Below are 27,689 nucleotides of genomic sequence, written 5' to 3' on the forward strand. Positions count from 1 at the left end.
ATCATTTGAACAGGAATATGACATGGCCCATCCGGCATTTTCCTTTGACAAGTCAAATATCTTTAGTAGAACATGTTGAAGAGCATCATCTATCCGGTCAATTCAGTTCCAAACTTGGAAGAGCTTGCGGAAGTAATGTGTTGTAAGGTGGGCTCTTTCCCTAAAACATATCTTGGTCTTCCACTGGGAGCTAGACACAAAGCTCTAGGTATTTGGAATGAAGTAATTGAAAATTTTGAAAAAAATTAGCTTCTTGGAAAATGCAGTATCTCTCTTTGGGTGGTAGAATTACACTCATCAACAGTGTGTTGGATAGCATTCCTACCTACTTCTTGTCCCTGTTTTCAATCCCAGCAAAGGTCCAGAGGAGACTTGATCAATTAAGTAGAGATTTTTTATGGGAAGAAAATAGTTAAACTCACAAATTCCATTTGGTTAAATGGCCTCCCCAGAGTGCATGGAGGGCTAGGAATAAAAGATCTCACTTTACACAACAAGAGTTTGTTAATGAAATCGCACCGGAGGTACAACATGGACAACCCTGGGCTGTGGTAAGTTGTAATACAAGCAAAATATGGGGTAGCAAATAACTGGTGTTCTAGACAAAGTAGACTGCCACATTGTTCTAAGCCATGGAAACACATTTCAAAGTTATGGGGTGACTTCCAACTCAAGTCATCACTCAAGCTTGGGAATTCTCATATTTTTTTCTGGAAAGCCAGATGGTTAGGGTCAGAGATCCTGAAAGACGAACACCCAAGTCTATTTTTACTGGCCAGCAACAAGGAATCCACTATTGGCAAATTGGTGTTGAGTCGGGAAAAAGAGTTCACCTTTCTTGTCAAAATTGATTCCAAAAATGGCGGCGATCGAGATGGAAGATGATTTATTGCGGAGGAGATCCAGGAAGTTGAAAAAATTGCTGCAATTGAAATACTAGATGAAGAGATAAAAACGGAAACAGGAATCAAGAAGACCAAAAAAGTTGAAGACATCAACAACCCAATAACTTACAAAAAAAAGTGAAAATTGAAAAGGATTAGTGTTGTTGCATTCTCTAAGAAATATAAGCTCAATTTGTTTTTTCGTATTCGAGATAGTTATTGATCGTTGAGGTTTCTATTTTCTTTTAAACAAGGAACAACTTTTGCTGGCATAATACATATAATATTTAGATATCAATTTTACTCTATGTATGCTTTGTATTGCGTGTGTTTTAGCTGAATTAGAATACGACATTAACAACTAATTATATTCCACAGGATATTATTCACACATGTGTCACGATTCGAAATTCCCATATTCGGACCGTGATGGCGCCTAACATTTCACTTGCTAGGCAAGCCAACGTTAGAATAATATTAACCAATTTTTAAATAAATTATTAATAATCAAAGAAATAAATGCGGAAGCAAAGTTTGAAATATAGTAAAATAACCTATAAAAACAACGGTGTCTAAATACCATCCCAGATTTTGTGTCACAAGTGCACGAGCTTCTAGAATAAATACAAATAAAGGTCTGAATAAAATAAAGTTGTCTGAAAATAAACACACGGCTAATGTAAAATAGACAGAGACTTCAGAACTGCGGACGCCATGCAGTTATACCTCAAGTCTCCTCTGGTAGCTAAAATCCGAGCAAGTCTATGGTACGCCGCTGGGACCAACTCCAAAATCTGCACAAGAAGTGCAGAGTGTAGTATCAGTACAACCGACCCCATGTACTGGTAAGTGCTGAGCCTAACCTCGACAAAGTAGTGACGAGGCTAAGGCGGTTCACTTACATTAACCTGTACGCAATATTAGTAATAACAACAAATAATAGAAATAAATCAGGTAACTCATTTATAATAATTGAAGCCAACTCAACAGTCATAATCCGTTATTATTTTAACCAATTTTGTTGCAGCGTGCTACCCGCTCTCACAATATATCCACATTCGGTTCTGTTGCAGCGTGCAACCCGCTCTCACAATATATTCATTTTAATCAAGTCTGTCATATATTTATTTCAATCAAGTATATATATAGACTTTTAAATAAGTCTGTTGCGGCGTGCAATTCGATCCCCCAATATTGACTTTTAAATAAGTCTATTACAGTATATATATATATATATATATATATATATATATATATATATATATATATATATATATATATATATATATATATATATATATATATATATATATATATATATATATATATATATATATATATATATGACTTTCATTTCCGTTGCGGCGTGCAACCCGTTCCCCCAATATAATTTTAAACAACTCATAAATGTAATAAAACTTACTCCAATAAATACCACATCCAATGAGAAATTATTAAGCATCAAGGCACACAATAGTTATAATTTATTTATGAACCAAAAAATGACAAATAAAAATTTATTATGAAAATTATAGAAAAAATAGGTAGTTTAATATTTAATATGCTAAATGTCAAATAACAATTAAAACACATAATTCAAATAGCATGTAACAATTAATGCAGGAATTCAATAATTAATATTTAACAAAGAATAGGAGAGAAATAATTATTATAATAATTAATTTATGATTTAAAATAATTTATGATTTTTCAAGTAAGCATGCAAATAATTAATTAGACCACGTATAGATACTCGTCACCTCGCCTATACGTCGTTCACATGCAATTCACATAACAAATAATTTAAGGGTTCTATTCTCTCAAATCAAGGTTAACCACGACACTTACCTCGCTTTGCAAATTCTAATCAATTACTCGACCACATCTTTTCCTTTTAAATTTATCTCCAAAAGCTTCAAATCTATTCACAAACAATTCGATATACTCAATACGAATCATAGGAATTAATTCCATATGAATTTATAAATTTTCCGGATAAAAATCCGAATTTCATTAAAATATTTGGTAATGGCCGCCAATGGGACCCACATCTCAAATCCCGAAAAAAACTTACGAAATCCAAACACACATTTCTAGACGAGTCCAACCATATAAAAATTATCCAATTCCGATGTCAAATGGACCTTCAAATCTTAAATTTTCGTTTTTGAAAGATTTTATAAAAATCTGTTTTTTCTTCCAAACTTTCACGGATTCATGATATAAATGAGTATGAAATCATGAAATATAATCAATATAGGATAAGGAACACTTACCCCAATATTTTTCAGTAAAAATCGCCCAAATATTGCCTTATCCGAGCTCAAAAATTGGAAATGATTGAAAATGGGTCGAAACCCCATTTACATAACTTAAGTTCTGTTTTTTCAGATTTTTATTCATCGCGATCGCGAAAATTCGTTCGCGATCGCGTAGAACAACTTTGCCCAGATTCATTTTACTCTTCGCGATCGCGGGAATGGCTTCGTGATCGCAAATCACATTTTTGCACATGCTGCCACTTTGCTCTACGCGAATGCGACATCACACATGCGAACGCGAAGCATAACCCCATAGACCTATGCGATCGCGGAACGTTTCATGCGAACGCGAAGATCAAATTTGAGTACCCCAGCTTCTGCCTTATTTCCTCTTCGCGATAGCAGGAATGGCTTCGCGATCGCGAAGCACAAAACACCAGATGACAGCAGAAGCTAGAAACCATATTTTTCTAAGTTCAAAATCATCCCGTAGCCTATCCGAAACTCACCCGAGCCCTCGGGGCTCCAAACCAAACATGCACACAAGTTCTAAAATTTCATACGAACTTACTCGCGCGATCAAATCGCCAAAATAACACCTAGAATTACGAATCGGATACCAAATCAAAAGAAGTTTTCAAGAAACTTTAAAACTTATATTTTTACAACCGGACGTCCGAATCACATCAAATCAACTCTGATTCTTACCAAATTCGGCAGACAAGTTATAAATATTATTGTGGACCTTTACCGGGCTCTAGAACCAAAATACGAACCCAAGGTCAATAAATCCAACATCAATAATTTCTTAAAAATCATTAAGCTTTCAAGCTTTTAATTTTTCATCAAAATTCCATATCTCGGGTTAGGGACCTCGAAATTCGATTTCGGGCATCCGCCCAAGTCCCAAATCACGATACGGACCTACCGGCTACCGAAACTGTCAAAACACTGATCCGGGTTTATTTTCTCAAAATGTTGACCAAAGTCAACTTAGTTGAGTTTTAAAGCTCTATTTCGCATTTTAATCTAATTTTTTTTCACATAAAAACTTTTCGGAAATTTTTTTGGACTGCGTACGCAAGTTATGGAATGAAAAATGGTGCTTTTCGAGGTCTTAGAACACATAATTACTTATTAAATTTAAAGATGACATTTTGGGTCATCACATTCTCCACCTCTAAAACAAACGTTCGTCCTCGAACGGAGTTAGAAAAAGTACCTGAGCTAGAGAAAAGGTGTGGATATTTACTCTGCATGTCCGACTCGGACTCCCAGGTAGATGCCTCTACTGGCTGACCTCTCCATTGCACCCGAACTGAAGGATAACTCTTAGACTTCAACTGTCGAACCTGCCGTGCTAGAATAGCCACCGGCTCCTCCTTGTAAGTCAAATCTTTGTCCAATTGGACTGAGCTGAAATCTAACACATGGGACGGATCACCATGATATTTTCGGAGCATAGACACATGGAACACCAGATGAACCACTGATAAATTAGGTGGTAATGCAAGCCTGTAGGCTACTTCACCCACCCTTTCAAGAATTTCAAAGGGTCTGATATACCTAGGGCTCAACTTGCCCTTCTTTCCGAACCTCATTACACCTTTCATAGGTGAAACCCGGAGCAATATTCTTTCTCCAACCATGAATGCAATATCACGAACTTTAAGGTCGGCATAATTCTTTTGCCTAGACTGAGCTGTGCGAAGTCGATCCTGAATAATCTTGACCATATCCCAGGCATCTTGTGCCAAATCGGTACCCAACAACCGAGCCTCTCCCGGTTCAAACTAACCAACTGGCGATCGGCATCGCCTTCCGTATAATTCCTTTTATGGAGCCATCTGAATGCTCGACTAGTAGCTATTATTATAAGCAAACTCCACAAGTGGCAAGAAATGATCCCAATAACCTCCAAAGTTTATAACACAAGCGCGAAGAATATCTTCCAATATCTGGATAGTGCGCTCTGACTGTCCGTCTGACTGTGGATGAAATGTTGTACTCGACTCCACCCGCGTGCCGAACTCACGTTGTACAACCCTCCAGAAATGTGAGATAAACTGCGTACCTCGATCTGAAATAATAGACACGGGCACACCGTGAAGGCGAACAATCTCACGAATGTAAATTTCAGCTAACCTCTCTGAAGAATAGGTAACTGCCACTGGAATAAAATGTGCTGACTTGGTCAACCTATCCACAATGACCCAAACTGCGTCAAATTTTCTCTGATTTAGTGGGAGCCCAACAACAAAATCCATAGTGATACGCTCCCACTTCTACTCAGGAATTTCTAACTTCTGAAGCAAACCACCAGGTCTCTGATGCTCGTACTTTACTTATTGACAATTCAGACACTGAGCTACATATGCAACTATATCCTTTTTTATTCTCCTCCACCAATAATGTTGCAGCAAATCTTGATACATTTTGGCGGTACCTATATGAATAGAATACCTGGAACCGTGTGCTTCTTCATGAATTAATTCACGAAGCCCATCCATATTAGGCACACAAATACGCCCATGCATTCGCAGAACCCCATCTTCCCCCACAGTAACCTGTTTGGCATCACCGTACCACACCGTGTCCTTAAGAACAAGTAAATGAGGATCATCATATTGCCTCTCTCTGATGCGCTCATATAAAGAAGATCGAGCGACTGTGCAAGCTAGAACCCAACTGGGTTCTGAAATATCTAACCTCACGAACTGATTAGCCAAAGTCTGAACATTTGCAGCTAATGGCCTCTCACCAACCGAAATATATGCAAGACTGCCCATACTCACAGCCTTTCTACTCAAAGCATCGGTCACCACATTGGCCTTTCCGGGATGATACAAAATGGTGATATCATAGTCTTTCAACAACTCCAACCATCTTCTCTGCCTCAAATTAAGATCTTTTTGTTTGAACAGGTACTGAAGGCTGCGATGATCAGTAAATACCTCACACGAGACACTGTAGAGGTAATGCCTCCAAATCTTCAGCGCATGAACAATGGTTGTCAGTTCTAAGTCATGAACAGGATAATTATTCTCGTGAACTTTCAACTGCCGCAACGCATATGCAATCACCTTGCCATCTTGCATTAATACTGCACCAAGCCCAATATGAGATGCGTCACAATATACCGTATACGATCCTGAACCTGTGGGTAATACCAACATTGGCGCCGTAGTCAAAGCGGTCTTAAGCTTCTGAAAGCTCATCTCACACTCATCTGACCATCTGAATGGGACACCTTTCTGGGTCAATCTGGTCAATGGTCTTGTTATAGATGAAAATCCTTCCACGAACCGACGATAATAACGTGCTAAACCTAGGAAACTCCGGATCTCTATAACTGAAGTAGGTCTAGGCCAATTCTAAACAACCTCAATCTTCTTAGGATCCACCTTTATGCCTTTTGCAGATACAACATGCCCCAATAAGGCAACGCCCCAAAAGCATTCATTTATCTGATGAATAGTGTATTTCAGCCATATCTTGATTCGTTTGTCATAGTATTCATTGATGATATCCTGGTGTACTCACGGAGCCAAGAGGAGCATGCACATCATTTGAGGATTGTACTACAACGGTTGAGGGAGGAGAAACTTTATGCCAAGTTCTCTAAGTGTGAGTTTTGGCTCAGTTCGGTGGCGTTCTTGGGGCATATGGTGTCCAGTGAGAGGATTAAGGTGGATCCAAAGAAGATAGAGGCGGTTCAGAGTTGGCCTAGACCGTCTTCAGCTACTGAGATTCGGAGTTTTCTCGGCTTGGCCGGATATTGTCATCGCTTTATGAATGATTTCTCGTCTCTTGCAGCGGGTCAGATGAGTGTGAGGAGAGCTTTCAGAAGCTCAAGACTTCCTTGACCACAACTCCAATTTTTTGCCTTCAGCTTCTGGGTCTTATACAGCGTTGTGATGCTTCTCGTATTGGTATTGGGTGTGTCTTGATGCAGGAGGGTAGAATGATTGCTTATTCTTCGCATTAGTTGAAGCCCCATAAGAAGAACTACCATGTTCATGATTTGGAGTTGGCAGCCATCGTTCATGCATTGAAGATTTGGAGGCACTATCTCTGCGGTGTGTCTTGTGAAGTATTTACGAATCATCGGAGTCTCCAACACTTATTCAAATAAAATGATAAAAGTTTGAGGCAACGGAGATGGTTGGAGTTGCTAAAGGACTATGATATTACCATTCTATATCATCCCGGGAAGGCCAATGTGGTGGCCGATGCCTTGAGTAGGAAGGCGGTGAGTATAGGTAGCCTTGTATTTATTCATGTTGGTGAGAGACCATTTGCAGCTGATGTTCAGGCCTTGGCCAACCAGTTCGTGAGATTAGATGTTTCAGAGCCCAATCGAGTTCTAGCTTGTGTGGTTTCTCAGTCTTCCTTATATGATCGCATCAGAGAGCGTCAGTATGATGATCCTCATTTGCTTGTCCTTAAGGACATAGTTCAGCACGATGATGCCAAGGATGTTACTATTGAAGATGATGGGGTGTTGCTGATGCAGAGTCGGATTTGTGTGCCCAATGTGGATGGGCTACATGATATGATTCTTGAAAAGGCCCACAGTTCGCGGTATTCCAATCATCCGGGCGCCGCAAAGATGTATCAGGACTTGAGGCAGCACTATTGGTGGAAGAGGATAAAGAAAGACATAATGAGTTTTATAGCTCGGTGCATAAATTGTCAGCAGGTGAAGTATGAGCATCAGAGACCGGGCAGATTGCTTCAGAGTCTTGAGATTCCGGAGTGAAAATGGGAGCGTATCACCATAGATTTCGTAGTTGGGCTCCCATGGACTTTGAGGAAGTTTGATATTATTTGGGTGATTGTGGATCAGCTGACCAAGTCCGCGCATTTCATTCCAGTTGGGACTACTTATTCTTCGAAGCAGTTGAATAAGATCTACATCCAAGAGATTGTTCGCATTCACGGTGTGCTGGTGTCCATCATTTCAGATCGGGGCACGCATTTTACATCACAGTTTTGGAGAGAAGTGTAGTGAGAGTTGGGCACACAGGTTGAGTTGAGTACAACATTCCACCCTCAAACAGACGGACAGTTCAAGCGCACTATTCAGATATTGGAGGATATGCCACATTTTTGTGTCATAGATTTCGGGGGTTTATGGGATCCATTTCTATCACTTGCAAAGTTTGCCTACAACAACAACTATCAATCGAGCATTCAGATGGCTCCATATGAGACTTTGTATGGGAGGCAGTGTCGGTCTCTGGTGGGTTAGTTTGAGTCGGGTGAGGCCAAGCTATTGGGTACTGACTTAGTTCAGGATGCTTTGGACAAGGTTAAATTGATTCAGGATCGGCTTCGCATAGCGCAGTCTAGACAGAAGAGTTACACCGATTGAAAGGTCTGCGACATTGCTTTCATGGTTAGGGAGAATGTACTACTCAAGGTTTCACCCATGAAGAGTTTTATGAGGTTCGGGAAGAAGGGCAAGTTGAGCCCTTGGTACATTGGTCCGTTTGAGGTGCTTAAGAGGATTGGAGATGTGGCTTACAAGCTTTCTTCACTGCTTAGTCTGTCGAGCGTTCATCCAGTGTTTCATGTTTCCATGCTCCGAAAATATATCGGCGATCCGTCTCATGTTTTGGACTTCAGCATAGTTCAGTTGGATGGTGATTTGACTTATGATGTGGAGCCGGTGGCCATTTTAGATCGACATATTCGAAAGTTGAGGTCAAGGGACATAACTATAGTGAAGGTGTAGTGGAGAGGTCAGCTAGTTGAAGAGGCTACTTGGGAGACCGAGCGGGAGATGCGGAGCAGATATTCATGCCTATTTGAGACTCCATGTATGATTCTAGACCCGTTCGAGGATGAACGTTTGTTTAAGAGGGGGATGATGTAATGACGCGACCGGTCATTTTGAGTGTTATAGCCTCGTTCCCCCATTTACTGCTTATTCTTTGCTTAATTGATGTTATGTGACTTTCCAGGGTAGTTGGTTTGGTTCCGGGGATGTTTCAGAATGAGTTGAGACATTTAGTCTCAAGGTTATAGCTTAAGTTAAAAAGGTTGACCGGATGTTGACTTATGTGTAAATAGATATGGAATTGAGTTTTGATGGTTCTGATAGCTCTGTTGGTTGATTTGGACTTAGGGTGTGTCAGGATAGTGATTTGGATGTCTGTAGTTGATTTTGGCTTGAAACGGCAAAAGATGGAAATTTAGAAGTTTGGAAAGTTGAGGAGTTTGACTGAGAGTAGAATTTGTGGTTACCGGGATCGAATTTTGGTTTCGGAAGTTGGTATAGGTCCGTTGTGTCATTTATGACTTGTGTGCAAAATTTGAGGTCAATCGAACTTGATTTGATAGGTTTCGGCATCGAATGTATAAGTTAGAAGTTCATAAGTTCATTAGGCTTGAATCGATGCACAATTCGTGATTTTAGTGTTGTTTGATGTGATTTTACACTTCGAGCGATTTCGTATGATGTTTTAGGACTTATTGGTATGTTTAATTGAGGTCCCGGGGGCCTTGAGTAGATTTCGGATGGTTATCGGGTTGGAATTGGGACTTAGAAATTTCTGATGTTGCACGCCTGGTTTCCTTATTCGCGATCGCGAAGGCTTATTTGGGCAGCTAAGGTTTTTTCTTTATGCGCTCGCGAGCAGGAGTTTGTGATCGTGTAGGATAGTCAGGTAGTGAATCGCGAATGCGCGGGTCTAGTCACGTTCGTGAAGAGGAAAAGAGGAGACTGGGTTCACGCGGATTTGTTAATCATGATCGCATGATGATGTTTGTGATTGCATAGGTCTGGGAAGGCAGTGCATCGCGTTCACGTGGTCTTATCCTCGTTCGCGTAGGGTAAAGTTTGGCAGCTTAGGATTTGTGCTTCGCGATCGCGAAGAAGGACATCTGGGCATACTTAAATATTTCAAATACGAGGGTTAGAGTAAAATTTCACAATTTGATTTTGGGAGCTCGCATTGAGGCGGTGTGTGGAACTTGTATTTTCTTGATCATTTATCTGATTTACTTGTTTCCTTCCTCTACATGCCATAACATTGTCTGAGCAGGGTATTTGAGAAACTATGCACACACGGTTATTCTTCTCACGAAGCTTGATGAGTTAGTTCTAAATATTATTCTGTGTTGGTTTAAAAAGGCAGAATTACACTGGAATAACCAGTATCCTCAATAATTTAAGCTTCTCTTACCTTGCCTTGTTTATTTACGATACTTATTGAGTTGGTTGTACTCACGCTATACCCTGCACCTCGTGTGCATATCCAGGTATTTTCGGGCACGGTGGTTGCTGGTCGTGGAGTTTTACCTGTTCGGAGATTATCGAGGTAGATGATTTGGCATCCGTAGACCTTGACCCTCCTCCCCTGTCTCTTAGTTTTACTTATTCTGTTCTACTTTCTTAGACAGTGTACCGGACTATGTTATTAAATAGATGATCATGTACTTAGTGACACCCGGGTTTTGGAAAATTTTGTATTAAGTTGTGGCGTTTTCATCCATTTTTTATGAGATTCTTACATACTTAAACCTATTTCAGTATATTTTGAATTTAAGATGTTGGTATGTGTGAGTTATCGGCTTTCGTAGTATCATGACAAGCACCATCACGACATTTGTGATTTGGGATCGTGACAATGAAAACATTGGGCTGAGGCAAAACTGAGAAAAAGCCAGCGAAACAAAAAGCCCAATACTTTGCTGAAGGACTTTGTGTAGAATCTGGAAGGACAGGTGTCAAGAGATTAGTGGTAGCCAAGAGAATGTCGTTATTATTAGTAGCAGAATAGTAGTGGAACAAGTAGGCTATTTTGTATTCAGTTTCGTATGTTTTTCTCTCATCCCCTTTTCCTCTGTCAGAGTCTGTTTCCCATCCTCCTCTTATTCTTTTTATGCATTTCTGGTTCTTCCTAAGTTCTATTGTAATTTTGCTCTCAGTTTGCAATAGAAACTCCGTTAATCGTTTGTAATATTTGGAGTGTGTTACAATATATTTTCTTCGGGAGTATGTTCTCATTCTTTTATGTTTTTGGTCAATCAAAGTTTGAATCTTGTTCACTTTTGCACTAGTATTGACATGAGCAAGAATCACTGTTGTCCTATGCCCCAGAATCTTTTAAAATTTAAAATTAAGAAATAAAGGAAGAATTTTAAAATTTATGGAGTGTGAGTTATCATCCTTGCATAACATTTTATTAGAATCACTGTTGCCCTATGCCCCAGAATCTTGATTTGTCTTATCCAAACGCCATTTAGCAGAGAAGGACAGGTGACACCAAAAATACCAACGGAAGAATCGAGTTTTATTCCCCTTAGGTTGGCAGATCTGTGACTTTTCCTCAATTTCAGCAGATTTCAAGCTTCTTTTTCTTCCTTTTTTTTTGGATTGAAATTGGGATGGCAATGGGGCGGGGCGGTTCAACCTCAACCCGCAAAAATAACCTGCCCCACACCGCGCCGCATAACAAAATTTCCAATTTCTATAATGGATATCACGAAAACTAAAACATATTTTCTCCGTTTCTTTTTTTTCTCGAATTGGTTTTTTTTTTCAAACTCACATACCAGTATTGACTAGTTTAAAAGGTGTAAAATAAAAATGACTAAACATAAGTTAACTTATAATGGATAAGACTAAATATGAATTTTTTAAGTGCATGTAATATCAATTTTACCGCATAAACTATCAATCTGATCATTTAGTGACCTTTAATGTGTCGATGAGAGAGTATATAATATATTTAAATATTGAACGTGTATATGTATGTTTGATTTCTCAAACTAACTTTTTAACTTAATAATTTTAAATTTTCTTTTAGTATTAATAATATAATACCTCAATAAATAAATAAATTAAATTTTATGTTCAATCATAGATTGCAAGAACATTTACTTTCCGCATTTTTCTTATATTACTGCATCGTATAGAGTTTAATGAAAAGTCTAAAGAAGAAAAGGAAATTAGAACAGAAATGAGAAGTACAAACACTCAGATCTATGAGATTTGAAGATAATTTAATCGTTTCATTTTTGGTTAAATGAGATAATTAAAAGAGAGAAAAGAAGTGAGAAAATGTAAAAAAAAAAAAAAAAAAAACAGGTCCGTTTCATAGAGTATAAGGGATGGAACAAGTCTGTGAGCTTTATCACATCGTCGGAGATGGCAGGCTAGGTGCTGAGTGATATAAATTGGCAGGAAGGAGCAACGCTGAAACATATCTAACCCGCAATCGCATTAAATTTTTTTAAAATGTTTTTAACCCGCCCCTCCCCGCATTTATCCATCCCCGCCCCACATAAGCTCAAACACGCACCGCCCCATTGCCATCCCTAATTGAAATAGTATTTATATTGTTACGATGGAATAATTGGTGGTACGATGCTTTTGTGGTGGTGATATGGTAGATGGTGTGTGAAAATGGACGTTTGAAGTGGTGTATATCATGTATACATGTGTGTGTATTCCGTTGTATATCCTCATATACCGTACAACATCCTCATACACATTGTTGGATGTGTGATATACAATGATAACAAGTATATACAACGCGATATACATAGTCGGAAAAAGTGTTGAAGATGGAACTTTCCGACGGTGTGTCATTTTCTCCGGCTAAAAAGAAGTACATCTTCCATGTATATCTTTCCCGTATACCGTGTATGAAAAATGTGTCAAAAATGGAACTTTTCAGCGACCTGCTAGTTTTTCTGGCTATAAAAGACCACCTAAAAATTTTAATGGGTAACCAAGGGGTTAATGAAAAAGATGTCTAAGGCGGGTTAAGAAAAATGTAAAGAAAGAGGGGCAAAATTATATGTAGGAGTTATTCATTGCCAATTTTTTTAGGCTGCGGATACTAATGCCAAATATTGGCTAAATGAGTGTCAATTGTTCTTTAGAGCTGTATATATGTGCCATTGTCTTAAATCCAAAATATAAGTGTACCGGTAAACAAAGAGATTTCTGTATCTTCTGATCACTTGACACCAAAACAAATCTCCAAACATGAAGTGGACCAAAAAGCATAATCTCTTTCATTTCTGACTCATATGCACAGAAGCCTCGCCATGGATAAAACAGGAAAAGAACTCGAAACTGGCGGAAAAAAATATTAACTTTGCCCTTCCTAAAATACATGAAAAATGTTACATTGCCAAGCAAATTATATGATAATTTATCCATTGATTACATCTATTTTCCAGCAACCTAAATCAACTACAAGAGATCATCATCATCATCATCCCCACTACTAAAAGATTCAACAAGCTCACTGTCATCATCATCTTCACCGTCCGTTACAATCTCCAATATACCAGCTCCACCACCAAAGTCTACACCATCTACAATGAAGTCTCCGTCTTCATCCTCTTCGTCATCAAGCTCGCTCACGCTATCATCATCATTGCTCATATCATCAGCATCGCTTTCACCATCCCCATCAAGATCCGTTCCAAGGATTGCTTCCTCGTCAATGTCATCATCATCTTCTTCCTCCTCTTCGCTTTCAGCATCATCAGGGTCTGAATCATCATCTGTTGGCCGCCTCCGACCAATTTCATACACCCTAGCAGAAGAATACATCTCATCCTGGTCATCCATGGTGACTAGCCCAACAAAAGAATCAGTTGGCTCCGTCGCGAAGTCAAGGACACAACGGTCTACTGGAATGGTTGCAATGTCGGAGTAGTTAACAGCATCTACCGTACGGAAAGCAGCAAAGAGTGGGTGTTTAACACGACGTGTCTGGAAAGCGGACATGACATCCTCAAGATTTCTCCTCAAGATGGCATATATCACATCACCACTCGCATTAAATGTTATTACTGTCTGGTCCAAAGAAGGTACACTTCGCAGAAGCCTGAAGTTCCGCAAATCCCATACCTCAGAGTTTATTATGACCTATACAGAGATGAGAGTTTCAGCAAAGTTAAAACTAAAGATCCACAAAGGTGACAATGAACTACTGTTTAAAAGATTTACCATCAGGCTTACAATATTATCCACCCAAAGGAAAATAAGTGAAATATCTTTACCTCATTGCCAGCAGGATGAAAGCCCCCGCCGCCATAGTCAGTAAATTGATCAAAACGATGTATTGGGCCAGAACCACGACGATCCCATAAAACCCCGTTCCAGAGAAGCATATTGTCTGATGGGCTAAAATGCACTAAAGAATACATATGTCCACGACCCGAAGGGATACTGGATGTGTCTGTAAGTTTCAAGTCCACTTGGCAGGTCTGAACGTCATATAGAAGAATCTCACGCCGGGATGGTTCTGCAGATAATGCAGCAAATGTTGTACCGGAATTGCTAAATCGTGCAGCTTTACAACCTTCAAATGAATGCCTAGGCCCAGCTGAAACAGAAGTTGCATCCCATAACCGCACATCATGAGCACTTGAAGACAGGAGCATCTGAGTCTCACCAGAAAGGTATGACTGTAGAAGTGTCAAAGGTGCCTGGTGGCTGGTGAAGCTTTCCAAGATACTGTTGCTGTTAGAGTCAAAAATTTTCAGCTCCCCCGAATGGGTGCCAGCAGCAATTTGCGAAGAATCTCCCATAAAAGAGACACATGTCAATAAGACACCAGCATCATCCCGACAAGTTCGCCAAGGTCTAAATCTACTGTAGACAAATTGTCGATCCTTACGCCTTCCATGTGTCCCACCATTCAAACTTCTATATTCACGAGTACTAAGCCGGGATGTCACATTTGATGGTGCATCAAGGCTTCGTTTTGGTTCAGGACAGACATGAGGGTGCAAGAGCGAAAGGGGAGGTAACGTTGTGATAGGAGCAGGACATTGGCGATGCTGGTGCTTCAAGTACTGAACAACCACAGAGTCCAAGGTCAAACGCTCTGCATTCAAGGGTTGTATATCACTTAGAAGACCGTGTTGAGAAGACGACACCATTGGAGTCAGCATACCATTGCTGCACAGGCTATCATCACCCTCAGTTGGAAAAGTACTTGAACCAGGTCGATTATGGATCTCTCTCACAGTAGAATTTGGTGTTGAAGGCACATTAGGATCCGATTGTAGACCGCTTCTACGGACCGCATTTGGAGTAACACAGACTGGAGACCTGATTGCATGTTCACCAGTATTGAGTCGCTTACCTAATGGTACTGATGCACCTTCCTTCTGATCAGTTAACTTACGTTTCATTGGCAATACAATGGGAGTTTTAAACATGATGTCTGGATCTCCACCAGATTTTATTGAAGATAGAGATGGAGTTTCTGCTGTGGCTGTAGGTGTGACACACTTTCTCGCACCGAACCTGCAACCTGATGTCATTGGAGAGGTTTCACCAGGAAGAGTTTTTGAGGACTGATTACGTGCAGATGAAAAGGCCAACGGTTTCCTTTTTGAAGAACAGAGAATCGACTCAGATTTTTGTTCGCTATCCTCATCGAGTGATGCAAGTTTCGGTTTAACTGATATGAAGCCCCTAGGTGCACGACCAGAAGGCCACTGAATTTGAACTGACGACGTCTCCTGCCCAGATGTTTGATGTGCCAGAGATGACGGAGCAGCTAAAGATGGCAAAGGTGTCAGCTGAGCCTCCTGTAGAAGCATAGTTGCAGTATCTGTCAAACCAGAAGCTTGTAGGTGTTCATGGATGAGGAGTAGAAGTTCCCTGAACTCAAAGACAAAGGAGGTCAGAAACTAGTAAAGGAAAAAAGAAGTAAACCATGATCCTCAAATTTAATTGGGTTGGAGCAAACACCAATTTACCTTGCATGATATGTGATTGGAGTAGCAGCAGCGATAGCAGCTCTCTCTATACGCCTTAATGTTGGGGTAGCAGCATCTGTAGCAGCTAGCGAACTTGCACGCCCGGAATTAGTTACAACCTATCAAATTACAAAAGACACCATTGCACCTCAATTAACAAAAAAAAAAAAAGGAAAGGAATGATAGGCAACTCTGCAGAGCACACTTGCAAGATCACTCGGTATAAGCATTCCAAAAAACTAATATATCACTCTCGCCATCCCAAATGTCTTGACCTACTTTTTGGATTTTTGTTAACCCTGATCCTTAAATCGTAACTCCCTTTCTCCAAAAATTAAACTCAAATAAACTGATACAACTGCGCATAATGATAATGAGATGCAGCATCTTTTCCAATTAGTAGTCCATAATCTATTCAAATTCTCTCCTCATCATTTGCTTGCTAATCAAACCAACTACTCTATTCAGCGCGAATTTAGTACTTAACATACAAGTGTGAGTGTGTGTTAATCTAAGCCAACATTAGAGCTACACATGTATTCTTACAAAATTATTAGTGTAATGCACATAATCACATGTAGTCATACCTAAGAAGCATGGATTAACAAAGAGTTAACAATGGAGGGGGAAATACTTAATAAGATTGACACTAGATAGCCGACAAAACAAAATCCAGATGTGAAGGAGTAGAAATACTTAATTGCAGGAGAAAGCCAGTGAAATTTCTCTATCTCTCCTCTCATTTCCCATCCCCCAAAGAGACCATCAAAATGATCGTCCAATTTGTTTGCTTAAACACAGGAGAAAACCTGTGAAAATGCATCCCTGTCATAGTCCCTACCTCCCCTGCCCCCAAAAAAAAAAAGAGAGAGAGAGAGAGAGAGATCATAAAACTCAAAATTATCATCCAACTTCTTCGTATCCAAGCCCCTATTTCCAATTCAAGTATTAAAAATTGTACAGAAAGAGATAGAAGTGTTTTCTTACCCCAATAAGCTCAATGGCCACCTGGGCAAGTTCTGCTTGCCATCGATTCTGTTCACTGCTGGGAGTCTGGTTTCCTGAATCCCGGATGAGTTCTGACAACTTTTTCCCAACCTAAAACCACAAAAAGAACAATGTAACTAAGTACATTTCAACATCACCAACACCAGAAGACCAAATCTTTTGCACTGATGTTGCATAAGGGCATCCACGATGAATCTTGGACATTGATTTTCAAGTATACAGAAACTAGAGAAAGGTTAAATGTTTGTGCTAACTGGAAAATTATCTACATATCTGCAACATGGAACTAAGACATAAAGCAAATTTATTACAGTCAAGTCACTGCCTAGCATATCCCCTTGAAAATGAGAACAATAAAGAAAATCAATAACCCACGACCTTATTTGCAACAACTCGCATCTAGGATTTGTCTTCCACCCACAAATGCCCCAACTTAGTGATGTTGCAAGTACCCATGCAATGATGTTGTAAATATTGCTACTACGATAATAGGTCAATAATTCTTTTCATCCATTGCAAAATCCAAAGTGGAGTCTGGCTACAAGTTGTATCCTCTTTTTCTGGGATAGAGTAAGTACCTCATTTATATAGACACTTCTATTTTAATGCCCCTTCATGCATAGGTCTGGTTCTTTTTCTTGGCAAAGAATGTGAAATATTTTGTTGATGAACCATTCAAAATTTCACAAACTAAAACCATACTTACACATCTGGAAGCTGCTTTTTCCGACAGCTTAACATTTAGATGAGGTGGCTACGAACATGATATTAGAGCATGCAGAGGTCCTAACGAGTATTACTAGCACCCGCTATTAAAAAAAAGGGAGACATGATTGACCCATAAAAAGGTATCAGAGCCACACCTGAAGGCGTGGGAAAGACCCAAAAATAAATAAATTAAAATGTATCATGTCTAACAGATTAAAGTTTCAGATGACGTGGGTTATACAATAACAAAACAATGACTAAGGAGTTAAGGCTTCTTTCAAGATGCAACACCGCTAAGAATCCTCTAAGAATAAGAAAACATCAACTTACACCACTTCCCAAAAACAGTGGGAGAAGGCAAGAGTGAAACCATTACTACCGTGCCATGTCCCTAGCACAACTCCACACCGCTTCCTGCACCCTCTCTCAAAAATCCGCCCTAAGAGCTTAATTCTTCATCGAAATTGATTTCCTTAAAGGTAATGCATTCAATACTTGGTCTCCCCTCCTCGTGTTCTTCATAGCTGGACGGGTAGTAATATGTGATACCTTCTTTGATTCACTCTCCCCTTCCAACATGTTTTAATCTATCTAGAGTTTTAAATAAAGTTGTTTATCCTTTGTGCATTTTGGCGGTGTAAGAACCTGGTATTCTTGACACGACTTCTGCTCCCAGCTTATCTCTAGAGCTATCAACATCCATCCTACTTTGCCCTTTAACCTCGTTTAATCCAACGATCTTAATTCTTGCATCAGACTTAAATGTATGTGTTTCACCTTACCAAACAATTCCACATTCCACTGTTTGGATATCAGGTGAAGCCCCTGTTTGTCCCCCTTCTCGTTGGCACTGATCGGTTCCTACCACCACCAAGTCAAGAACATTTCAGATAAACTCACCTTTAACCTAGGACGGAATGGACCCTGCAAGACTCTATCCTTTTTTTTTTTTGGGGGGGGGGGGGGGGATGGATAAGGACTCCTATCGAGGAAATGAAAAGCGATGTGATATCATCATCAACAAAAAACCCAGTGTAATCCCACAAGGAAAAGCTATGTGACATAAAAGGAGAAAAAGGTCGCACCTCCTCAGTAGACTAAAACGAAAGAATTTCTCGGAGCACAGAGTCTAGCAAGTCTAGCTTTGCCGCTAATCTAGACTAGGTCACCCCTGGATTGTAAATCTCTCGGACTATAATTTCACCAATTCTTAAACCCTTCCGGTTACAACCACATATTTTTGGTTCAAAAAAGGAGATTCTCCAACTTATTCTACCAGTATCTAAAAGCATAGGACAATGATCTGAAACAAGTCCAGCAGCTTTCTCCTTTTACTTGCCTCGTCTTTTTCCTTTTGTTGGATGCATACCCTTTCCCTTGTCCATTGGACCATCTCCTGGTTTAACACCATACGTTACATTAAGCACCAGTGTATCAAACTATAATCTTTTACTGAGTTCCAGTCAAGCCAGCACTATAACTTCATGAGAGCAACTAGTGCAGATAGCGGTGGTTTCAGATATAGCAAATGGTTGGAAACGCATCCACGGGTAGCTTCCAATTGAGTATTTATTTTCAAGCCCAATATTTCCACGATTGAAATCCCTTACTCGGCTCAATGTTCTTAAGAATTTAGCACTTCTCCAAGGGATAGATAAAAGGCAGCAACAGTTTTGGAGAACTGTCCCTCCATGCATCATTGCATCTTTTGGATGATATGGTTGGAAAGTAACAAGTCATGCTTTGAAGGACAGGGAAGTGATGTCTCTAGAATTAAGAACAAAAGGATCTTCACAATTTATACTTTTGGTGTAAGAGTAGCATACTGGAAAATGTAGAAGAATACTAGGATTTTCTAGAGATGCTAGGGGGGATACTGTAATAGGCTCTTTTGAGCCTTCTGTCATGTACCTTTGTGTACCATCTTGGTACTTTATTCATTGATACCTTTACCTTATAAAAAAAATAAGAAGAAATTAGCAGCTTTCCATTTGCTGAACTGACTGATTTCAACTAAGGATCAACCCTTTAACCATTTCAAGAAACATTGAAGGTAAGAAATGTAAGAATAAATATAACAACAGACAAAATCACATACACCAGTTATTACAATCAACCCTTGAAATCAATGATGTCAACCACGCGGGAAATTGGAGACAGAAAAATGAATATAGATTCTTTTAAAAGGCAGAAAATGCAAACATTCAAATAGGTATATTGTGCATGGTACTTCACGTTCATTTTCATTTTCCTTTCTTAGTTTATTTAGCAGAGGTCAAAATGAGTAGAGCAATCATGCCCAAGGCAAGCCTACCTGAAGTTTTGTTAATATGTGTGCAATTGTATCATCTCTTGCTAAACCAAGAAGTACTCGGCAAGCAAGAGCACGAAGACAGTCAATTGCAGCTGGAGGAGTAACAATCCGGGGTTGGAGGAGCTGCAGGAGGACCTTAATACCGTTGTTGGCCCGAACAGCTTCTCTCGCTTGGCGGTATCCTTGTTCCAGCTGAGCAGCAAGGCCAGCACAACCAGCTCCAACACCTAATGAAATTCTCCGTTCTCCAACTAATCCTGATGCCACTGTAGACACAGGCGCTTGAGAAGTACCACTGACCGCGGATGTGCCAGGAACTGCTGCGCTTCCACGGTCAGGTATAGTAGATTCTGCACTCCTTTCTCTATTTTCATTCTGGCTGGAGACATTAACAGCTCGATCTGGAATAAACCGCTCAGCATTTCTGTCCCTGGTCTCGCTCCTTTCTGGATTCCGTTCTCTGGTCTCCCCACCAGGAACATTTGCAGATTGGTTAGCAATGGTTTGCTGTGCTTGCGTAGATACAGATGGTTTGTTGCTGATTGAAGGTGGAGGACACACGAGACAGACCAACACATTCAATGCTGCTTCAACAATCTACCAATATCAAAATAAATGGATAAGCATCGAATCGCATTATGAGAGAATGAGAAGAGTTCATTGAGACCATACCTCAGGTTCTACATAACCAACACTGTTTGCTGCATCCAATATAACAGCTATACCCACGCGATCATTGCTTAATGTTGCATTTACAATAAGTTTACGGCTATAAGGTACTAAAGTGACAATATGAAGTACACCGAGCGCATACTGAAGCAAGTCATGCAAATAACGCTCAACAGGTGGAGCCTACATTTGAAAATATAGTAAGTAAAGCAGAAAGCATATGCAAGTACAAAAGAATGAACGGTTTTATAGAAGCATGTACTACCTGACATAATTCCAACATCGTAATATGCCCATTGGAACTTAAAAACGTGTCGACTACAGGCCAGCGGACCCTGACAAATGCAGGACCAAGTTTTCGATCTTTCTGTATTAAACGGTAAACTGCATCCATAGCCTCATTACTAATGTCAAGGGGCTTATACGCAGCCCTAACACTTGGGATATTTCGAGCAGCACTGCGAACACTTTTATTAGGACGAATTGAATCCGCCAGCAAGAGAAGATGTGCTCTGAAGTACTGGCGAAGAGCGATACAGGTGTGATATGCTATCTGCTTCTCAGATGCTGTCAGCACCTCTGGTGGTGATCTATCACTTCGTAATGACCCTGAAGCAGTTAATGCCCCAGAAGAAACTCCAGATCTCACTGCTGCAGCATCATGCAAAAGATTAAGCATTTTCTGTAATCCATCCTGAGCATCAAAAGCATCTAGAACAGCTCTGAAAACAAATGCAGCCGCAAAAAATAAAGCAGCATTTTTTCTGGCTAGATCTTGAGGACATTCAAGAAGCTGAAGCGCCACCTCAACCATCTGATGAATAATGTTTGAAGGAAGGGCACAAACACGTTCCATTATTCCCTGTGAAATCATTTTTCAGAAGTTACGGACTTCATTCAGTCAGCAACTAAAATTTCTAGAGCCATAATGAATCAAGATTTATTTTAATAAGTCATTATTAATCAAGATTCAGGGTATACCCAACCAAAATATAACATTAAAAGGAGTAAAGTGATGGATGAGAGACAGTTACCTGAATTGACCCTATAGCGAATAAGCATGAAGAAAGACCACAGAAAGTCTGAGGAGCTCTTGGGACAGCAAGCAATTTTTGCATGCCACCACGATCCACAAATACTGCAGCAAATTTCCGATGTGCGGCCAAAGCGCATATTAGCTTCAGAACATCAGGCAAAAGAAGCGAAATCTTGCCCCCCTCTTTATGTTTGGAATTGCGCTGCAACAGCGCAATACACACGTCGACTCCTTTTTCGTGCAACACAGGTCCAAGTACTTCAACATACTCTCCCAAAATAACAAGACACTGGATGCAGAACTTCTCTCTCAACTTTGCAAGAGAGTCGCTATCCAATATGAAGAATTCATCGACATCCTCATTTGCTTCTTGTGTTGTTGCTTTAATATCATGTGATTCAGCTTCAGAAATAACACTCCTACAATGTCTCAGCACCACATTACTATAAGTTAACTGTAAATCACGGAAAGTCGCAGATGAAGGCAAAATAAAATGTTTTTCCAGTCATCAATTGGGGATGGCTCATACACAAAAATAACACACCAACCTTGAAGCTTCAACTGCAATACCAGCATCAATGACTGTGGATGCAGCTTTTGAAGCAGCCAAAACTGCAGCCTCGTCATCATTTGTCTTCTTAAACTCCTGAGATACGTAGGGATGGTGTTAAGATAAAAATCAACAAAGACTTCGTAAAATACTACACAGGATAAGAACTGAAGACAAACCTCATAAGCAGCACTCTTGACTACTTCTGCAGCAGCATCACCAGCTACTTTAATGGCTTCGATTGGAGCATTAGCTGCTTTTGCTTCTGTTTCAGCAGCTATAACAGCTTTTTTCACCAGGTCAGTGATATCCTTGGAGCCGACTTTACATTCTAGGAAACATTCATCATTTTCATCCCTCTCCATCACAAAACCATCAACATTAGTCCTACTCAGATTCTTCTTGCTATCTGGTGCTCTTATCGATTCTTGATTTCGGAATAAATTTCTGTTCCGAGATTGCCCACCCAATCTATTTGTGGACCCTGGAGAGGTCAAAGCTGCTTCATTCTCTGGAACACCCTCAGTAACCCTTCCTCGTCCTCTGTGTCTTGTCCACCCACGATTCACCCTGCGTCTTGATAAGTCATCTCTAGCATTCTCATCATGATCTTCTTCCCTTAGGGATCTGTTACCAGGTTTTGCCTTTCCCTCGCGTAAATCTCTGATGTGCCATCTTTCTTCACCATCTACATCTGCCTGATAATTATCCTCATCAACAGCCATAGAATCAGGTGGCTCTTCATCAGTCCAACGTTCATCCCCACGTATATGCCTACTGGCACTTCTATCGCGGTCCTTATCCATAACTTGATCACCATGAAATCCATCTTCCGCTACTCTGGTAATATCCAAGTGAGAACTTTCTGCAACTTGACGCAATCTACTTCTACACTCCTCTCTAGCTCTTACGCCAGTACCTGTAGATGATGCTTTGCCATCCACCAATGCCGTTGCATCTCTTTGGCTTGTGGTGGTCTCCCCCAAAATTCTAATCCGAAGATAGCGCATAACTTTTGCTGGGAGCCCAGATGTTAACACATCTTCAACTACTTGACCACCACTACCATCAATGGAGCAAATAATGAACATGACTGAAACAGGAGATGTGTCATAAAACCAATAAAGATATGGGCCTAAGAGCATACCTCGCCAAGCATACAGCAAGAAGTCCAGTAGAGTAGGTCTTCAGCATCTCAGAATCGAAGGACCTCCGATCACCTGTCTCATGCTTCCAATAATGATCATCACCGGACAATCTGGTTGTGTCATCCATTGTCCAGCTTTTTAGATTTTCCAGCACAGTGTCTTCAAAAACATGTGGATACTGGATTCCATTTGCGATGTATTAATCTACATGCATAACAATGACAAAAACAATCCTTTAAATAAAATAATCAAGAATAGAACTTTACCATCCAAGTTAGTGAACAGCTAAAAAGCAGCCTTGTAGCAGCAGCCTGCACAGAAACTGAATATCTCCTCTCAGATAGGAACTTTGAAGATATCAGTTCAAAGAATTCATCATTGTCCTGCAGGATGATGGGAAGTGAGTAGTTAATATTGCGACACACTAGTATACGAGGTGCAGATACAAATGTCAAAGAAGAAAAGCAAGAGCTACTATAGCTTACCCGGATAAGGTTTCCTAGTCGTCCAACATTATGGGAAGACCGACTGTTATTAGAGGCAGAATGACCACTCTCTTCCATGTATCTGCACTTGAAAAAGTGAACAAATCTGTCATTGTCTTGTTCCAACGGGTGAGACAAAGCATTGATGTGTTTACCTCTGACAAGAGGTGGATGTATTGAATAATGCAAGCAGGAAACAAGACCTAGCCCCACTATGTTAAAGTTGATTAAGGTCAACTATCATGTTTTTTCAATATATTTCCTGAAGTAGGGAATAATCGTAGGAAGGCACTGACTTAAACTTAAATAAATTTGATAATAAAAAAGGAAGAGAAAAGAGGCAAAGGTAGAAAATTATTCATAATATCATGTAGCACTTGCTACAGGATAGAGGCCATGGTTATCTTTGTTAGTTCTCTACAAATCTGTGAGAATTAATTTTTATGTATACAGATGTTTCATACCAGCATCCTCTTGATGCTGATATATAAAACTTCACCTTACTTATCAAAAGAAAATGTCATGTAGCACTTCAGTAGTATCCTACTACATACAATTATCAAATTGCTAGCGATAACTTCCGGATAACCATCTTAAAACTGTGATGAAATAAAATAGCACTCTACCTTTCAACTTGCTGGTCCAAACACATCATGCAACGTAACACGGATTTACAGCAGTTTCTAACAAGCATAATCCGCATTCTCTTTTTTTAATGAAAAGGTAGAGACCATCCGCATAATTTTAAACATAGAAACAATTAAAAAAAATGAATATAATGCGGCACTAATATAAAACCACAACAAAGACAAGATCCCCATACTCCAATATATAGCATTCTTCATCATAAAAAAGGACACTGGGCGCAACTATACTAAAAATGAAATTGAACTAGTTCCACCTCCCCCATTCCCTTCATTACTGATGGGTACCAGTGCTCAGGTCCTTTAATGAAGCCAGCATAAAACCTTTACACAGAAAGGAAGAAATTAAAAGAAGTCAACTTAAAGATCAAAAAGTATCAGTCAAACTGACCACTGCAGCAAGAAACTAAAAGCAATGCCAATTGTCACAAAGAACCCAAAGTTTAGGAAAATGCAGTTAGACTTCCAATATCCTGCAAGCACTACGTATACACGATACTAGTCATGATTAGCATTTTGATTCAAAATTCACAACTTTGGGTTCACATATTTTAGCAAAGGCCCAAGGCTAATTGGTTTAAAAAGCCCTTCTCATTATCATAAAACAGCAGGGAATATGGTTGTACGTTGCGCAATCGGGAAAAATCACTCAATCACTCAATGACAATAAAGAATGGTGCATTCTCTAAAAGTGGCGTAGCAACATCAAAAGGCCTCTCTCTAATACATTCCCCACTAAGTATCCAAGTTTCATAATTGAAATTTCTCTAAAAATAATGACACTTCAATATACTGGTTAGGAAGGAATTATAGAATTGACCTTTCTCATTCCCTGTGCTAGATGCTCTGTGAAACAACTTCCAGCGATAACAAAAGAAAGAAACATAGAGAATGTAAACCCATTTGATAGCTAAGGCAATTAGGTGCAGTTCAACTCATTGATTAAAAAATAATTAAGCTGTAGCTCCAAATCTCTCTGGGAAGAGAAGATAATAAACCGTAGGGGGGAATAGAAATCTAAACAGTCCAGAAACATTTACTATGTTGACAGCATAATCTTGTAACTGGTCAACAAATAAAACAGTAGATGATATCTAAGTTCATAACTTCATATCATGGTAAAAGAATCCAAAAGCTGTACTCTAATATGGAGGTACAATTATAGTAAAATATTCATCTCTTCAAGCTACATGTTGTTTGTTAATACACACACACACGAATTGGGTGAATTAGAAATGTTCTCAAGACAACAGATTTGGTCTCCTCCTTTAGATATGGAAGGGCAGATTGAGAGGCAGAAGACTACAATTGACCCAATTCCAAATAGCAAAATGGTTTCACAAAGATGAGTAAGTTCACTATTTCACGCCAATATAGAAGACATGTTGCACTAAGAACCCAATAACAAACCAAATCATTTCGCAACCACCACTGAAAACATTAAAACTAAATAAAATCATATCGGACCAGTGTGCCCCAATAATCATAACTAGAAACAAGATAATTAGCAAAGGCACGACATCACAACTCCCAATAATCCACTATATTGTTATTTTTCTGTTATAAGGCTTCTTACTGTTTTTTAAAAGGCTTGTTTACTACATTTAGATTATCTTTTATTTTTTATGATCATGCTGTCTAGGCATTAACCAGGCAAAATTCAGAAGAAAGAAAAAAATAAAAAACAAAGACCAGCATAGGTGCATGTAACAGAACTTAACTACCCTGTTATTATATATAGGAGGTATTAAAATGACATTCATGTGTCTCATTGCTTATCTGCTTGCTAAATGCTAAACCATCTGTACCATTTTGAACGATTAAAAAATTCTATAGATTAAAATTCTAAATCAATAGCCACACATACACACATACTGCCGAGTAGAATTTTTTCTGTGCATCAATATAATCCCTAAAACCCACAAAATCGAACTTCACTTCAAATATAACACAAAATTCACTTCACTAAAACCCCACAATTCTGAATACCCAAAGAAATCAACAAATGATACTGTACCAAAGAAATCAACAAATGAAACTGTACCTGGATTCTTGAGTTTCAAAAAGAGAAGAAAGGGCATGGATAGTATTAGGGTTAGGGTTATCAGGCGCAGCAGTGATTTTCTCCATTAAAGCTTGTGCTTTCATGATCAACTCATCATTCTCCGCCTCTTCTTCATCTTCATCTCCTCCTCCTCCCGTTTCTTCTTCTTCCTCCTGGTCCTCCGCTGGCGTCGTCTCCGGATGCCGCTCCTCCTCCCCCTCCGCCGCCGCCACTGATTGTTGTTGGGGCCGCTCCTCCTCCATATTAAAATAAAATCAACAAAAAATTCAAAAAACTAGATTTTTCAAATAGAGTATGAGAAAGCGTTTGCTTTAGGTTTGAAGTGATTCTGTAAATGCAAGTGTTTTTTCTAGTGTAGAAGAAAAGAGTACAAAAAAAGCCCACGCCACCAGCTTCTTCTGTGTTATATGAACACGGGGGGAGGAAAGTCTCGAAGAATCATTCGAGCCGAATTCTTCTTGACCCGACCCTTAATAAAAAGCCCAACTTCGTAAGCCCAATGCTTTTAATAGGGAAACTGCAAAAATAGCCGTTCCTAGGGGGTGAAATTCAAAAATAGTTAAATTTACAAGTGGTATTTGAAAAATAGCTAAAATTTCAAAAATAATCGAAATTTAGCCACTTTTCATGTAAGATAAATCTGAACGAAAATACTGTTCAAAATTCGAAAAATATTCCATCATAATATACTGGAGTTCCAGCTAATATACTGGTTCAGCATAATATGATGGAAGTTCATACATAGGTGCTCCAATCTCTAGTATATTATGATGTAACTTTTCGTGTGCTGAAGTTCCAGCATAATATGCCGGAAGTTCATACACATGTGCATCAATCTCCAGTATATTATACTGAAACTTTTCGTGTTGCAGCAAAATAGTGGCTATTTTTTAATGACTTTGCAAACGCTGGCTATTTTTTAATTACCAGTCCGAAAATTGGCTAGCCAATGCTATTTTCACGTTTTTAGGACTAAAGTTGTTCAAAACCGAACCATAACCGTTAACCGAACCGCAAATGGCTTAATGGCTTATTGGCTTATTGGTATCGGATTCTCGGGATAATGGTTGGTGAACGGATTAAAATTTTATAATTAACGGCTTAATGGTTTGGGGGCGGATTACTTAACTTCCTTATCGGATAAACCGTTAACTCGTTAAGAATTTTTAT

At 39.4% G+C, this 27,689-nt stretch overlaps 1 protein-coding gene across 1 annotated transcript; it reads right to left on the bottom strand.

Moving 5' to 3' along the window:
* Positions 1-13,242: 13,242 nt before the first annotated feature.
* LOC107796179 (DDB1- and CUL4-associated factor homolog 1) lies at positions 13,243-26,984 on the bottom strand. The gene is made up of 14 exons (XM_016618923.2): positions 26,499-26,984; positions 23,811-23,892; positions 23,592-23,708; positions 23,325-23,503; positions 22,357-23,239; positions 22,176-22,273; positions 21,626-22,046; positions 20,857-21,453; positions 20,595-20,774; positions 19,923-20,519; positions 16,880-16,990; positions 15,893-16,011; positions 14,180-15,794; positions 13,243-14,045 (listed from the first exon to the last, which is right to left on the bottom strand). Exons 1-14 carry the CDS (start codon positions 26,759-26,761, stop codon positions 13,362-13,364), a joined length of 5,946 nt encoding a protein of 1,981 aa, XP_016474409.2. The 5' UTR covers positions 26,762-26,984; the 3' UTR covers positions 13,243-13,361.
* Positions 26,985-27,689: the final 705 nt, after the last annotated feature.

The sequence above is a fragment of the Nicotiana tabacum genome, chromosome 23 (genome assembly GCF_000715075.1).
Source record: "Nicotiana tabacum cultivar K326 chromosome 23, ASM71507v2, whole genome shotgun sequence".
Lineage (NCBI taxonomy): Eukaryota > Viridiplantae > Streptophyta > Magnoliopsida > Solanales > Solanaceae > Nicotiana > Nicotiana tabacum.

What these genes read in the sequence shown, in the direction of transcription:
- LOC107796179 (XM_016618923.2), bottom strand. Translation starts at nt 26,761, where the DNA reads ATGGAGGAGGAGCGGCCCCAACAACAATCAGTGGCGGCGGCGGAGGGG. An exon ending in TTGGTTATGTAGAACCTGAG is followed by an intron (nt 20,520 to 20,594) that starts GTATGGTCTCAA and finishes TGATATTGGTAG; the next exon opens with ATTGTTGAAGCAGCATTGAA. An exon ending in TGGCCATTGAGCTTATTGGG is followed by an intron (nt 16,012 to 16,879) that starts GTAAGAAAACAC and finishes GTAATTTGATAG; the next exon opens with GTTGTAACTAATTCCGGGCG.